We start from the raw sequence: 1793 nt of genomic DNA on the forward strand, positions 1-1793 counted from the left end.
CTAATATCTTTTATATTCCAAGTTTGTAGCCATCTGCTAAAAAAGGAAAGTTTTAAATGTCTTAAGAGTTTTTTACACATTATGTTTCTATCGAAGTAATACTAGAACAACTTTATAATGGATTTTATTACCCATTTAGTTTTTTGTTAGAGATTGTGTCATATAGGATACTAGTAGTGAAACTTGTTCACATATAACAGGTCAGGACAAGTAGTAATCTGTCGAAAATTATTTATATTTTATGAAAAACAAACAAGCAGTACATTTTTGTCAAGTTTTAGTCATATTAGAGAGGGAACCACAGGAAAGATGTTTCAAAATGGTTAATTCACAATTATTTTGTGCAAAACCACATATAGAAATACTATGTAGAATGTTTAAGATGCTTTATGACATTTCAACAATGTGTGTAGAAAACATAAACATGTGTTGCCATGAAAACAGCTTCAGCTTTTGTTTATTTTAGGAAAGATACCCTACAAAGTGAATAAACAATTATAAAAAGAATACAACTTTTTTATTGCATCAACAAACTCAAGTAAACAATAATGCCCAGGAGAAGTACACAACAACATTATTTTTTTGCACTTTTGAATATCTGAATGTCACCAGTAGTTATTGAAACTATTGGCTTTTTTGGGAAAAAAAATCGTACTGTAAGCTGCTCCCCCAAAGTGAAAAATAAAACAAAATAAGAGTAGGTGTCGAAAGACAAATAGCTGCACATACTTCTGTTGAGTCATAGGTAATAAATGACAAGCTTAAAAATATTTTACTGGAGAGTATGTATGCTAATATTTTTAGTTTTAGAATATTTGTATTCATCTCTTTGTGTGCTGAACAAAGGTAAAATTAGAGTGACTAGAAAACTCTTCAGTCTCACAATTAAAATGTTCTTTACTTATAAACAAAATTATTTAAAGAAGTAAAAAATTAACTGATCACACATGGATTAAAAACATTATAACTTGTTTGTAAGAGTTGGAAGTAGCAATAAAGTGTAGTATTTTCTGGTCAACATGCTCATTGGTTTGACCTCAGCTGGACTTTCATACGATAAGGTTTTGGAGTCAAAGTGAGCCCAAAGATTTGAGTGAAGTCGGGTTCTCCTGCATCCTCAGGCCAGATGAACTTGAACTTCCTCAGCAGAGTCACCATGATGATGAAGAGCTCCATACGAGCCAGACCTTCCCCTAAACACACCCGGGGACCTGACACACAAAAACACCACAGAGTTCTTTACAAATGACTCCACACACAATTTTTATGAATACGTTAGCGATAGCTCTCTTTTCACACACTCTCTCATATCCCCAACCTAACATTACTGGTGCAACAAAAATGACGAGCAATATCGGAGCTATCCAGCCGTACAGTTTTGAGCCAGATTCCAGCTCGGAGGAGGATTTATGGATCTATTTGACTGCAGGTGAATGCATCAGAATGGAGCGGAGTATGGAGCTTATGGCCCTCCAGCATATTATCCACATAAAAAATACAATCTTTTTTAAAGGGATTTTTATTTGCTACTATTTCTCAACAAGTTCAATAAAAACATATGCAGAAATGCAATTTTAGGCAAAGTTTTCTTAATATATGTCCATCATCAGAAAAATGAACGTGCTAAAATCACCAGCAACACAGTTTTCATTGGAGTGGATCTTTCATTTCTTCAATCGAAGTCTATATATTTTTCAGACTACTCAATAATCAATTTATTTTGTTTTCAGTCTAGAGTTAGAAAACTACGATGACTATCACCAAAAGTCCTTTTGACAGACACATACCTGCTG

At 33.4% G+C, this 1793-nt stretch overlaps 1 protein-coding gene across 1 annotated transcript in view; it reads right to left on the minus strand.

Annotated features, from left to right (window-relative positions):
- Positions 1 to 429: 429 nt before the first annotated feature.
- Positions 430 to 1793, minus strand: part of LOC112152622 (cytochrome P450 2F2) — a gene marked incomplete in the record, with an annotated part of 9551 nt that continues 8187 nt past the window's right edge. Inside the window, 1 exon segment of the mRNA XM_024282308.2 lies at positions 430 to 1211. Within this exon segment, the coding sequence (XP_024138076.1) occupies positions 1024 to 1211 (188 nt within the window).

This window comes from Oryzias melastigma, linkage group LG6 (genome assembly GCF_002922805.2).
Source record: "Oryzias melastigma strain HK-1 linkage group LG6, ASM292280v2, whole genome shotgun sequence".
NCBI classification, from domain to species: domain Eukaryota; kingdom Metazoa; phylum Chordata; class Actinopteri; order Beloniformes; family Adrianichthyidae; genus Oryzias; species Oryzias melastigma.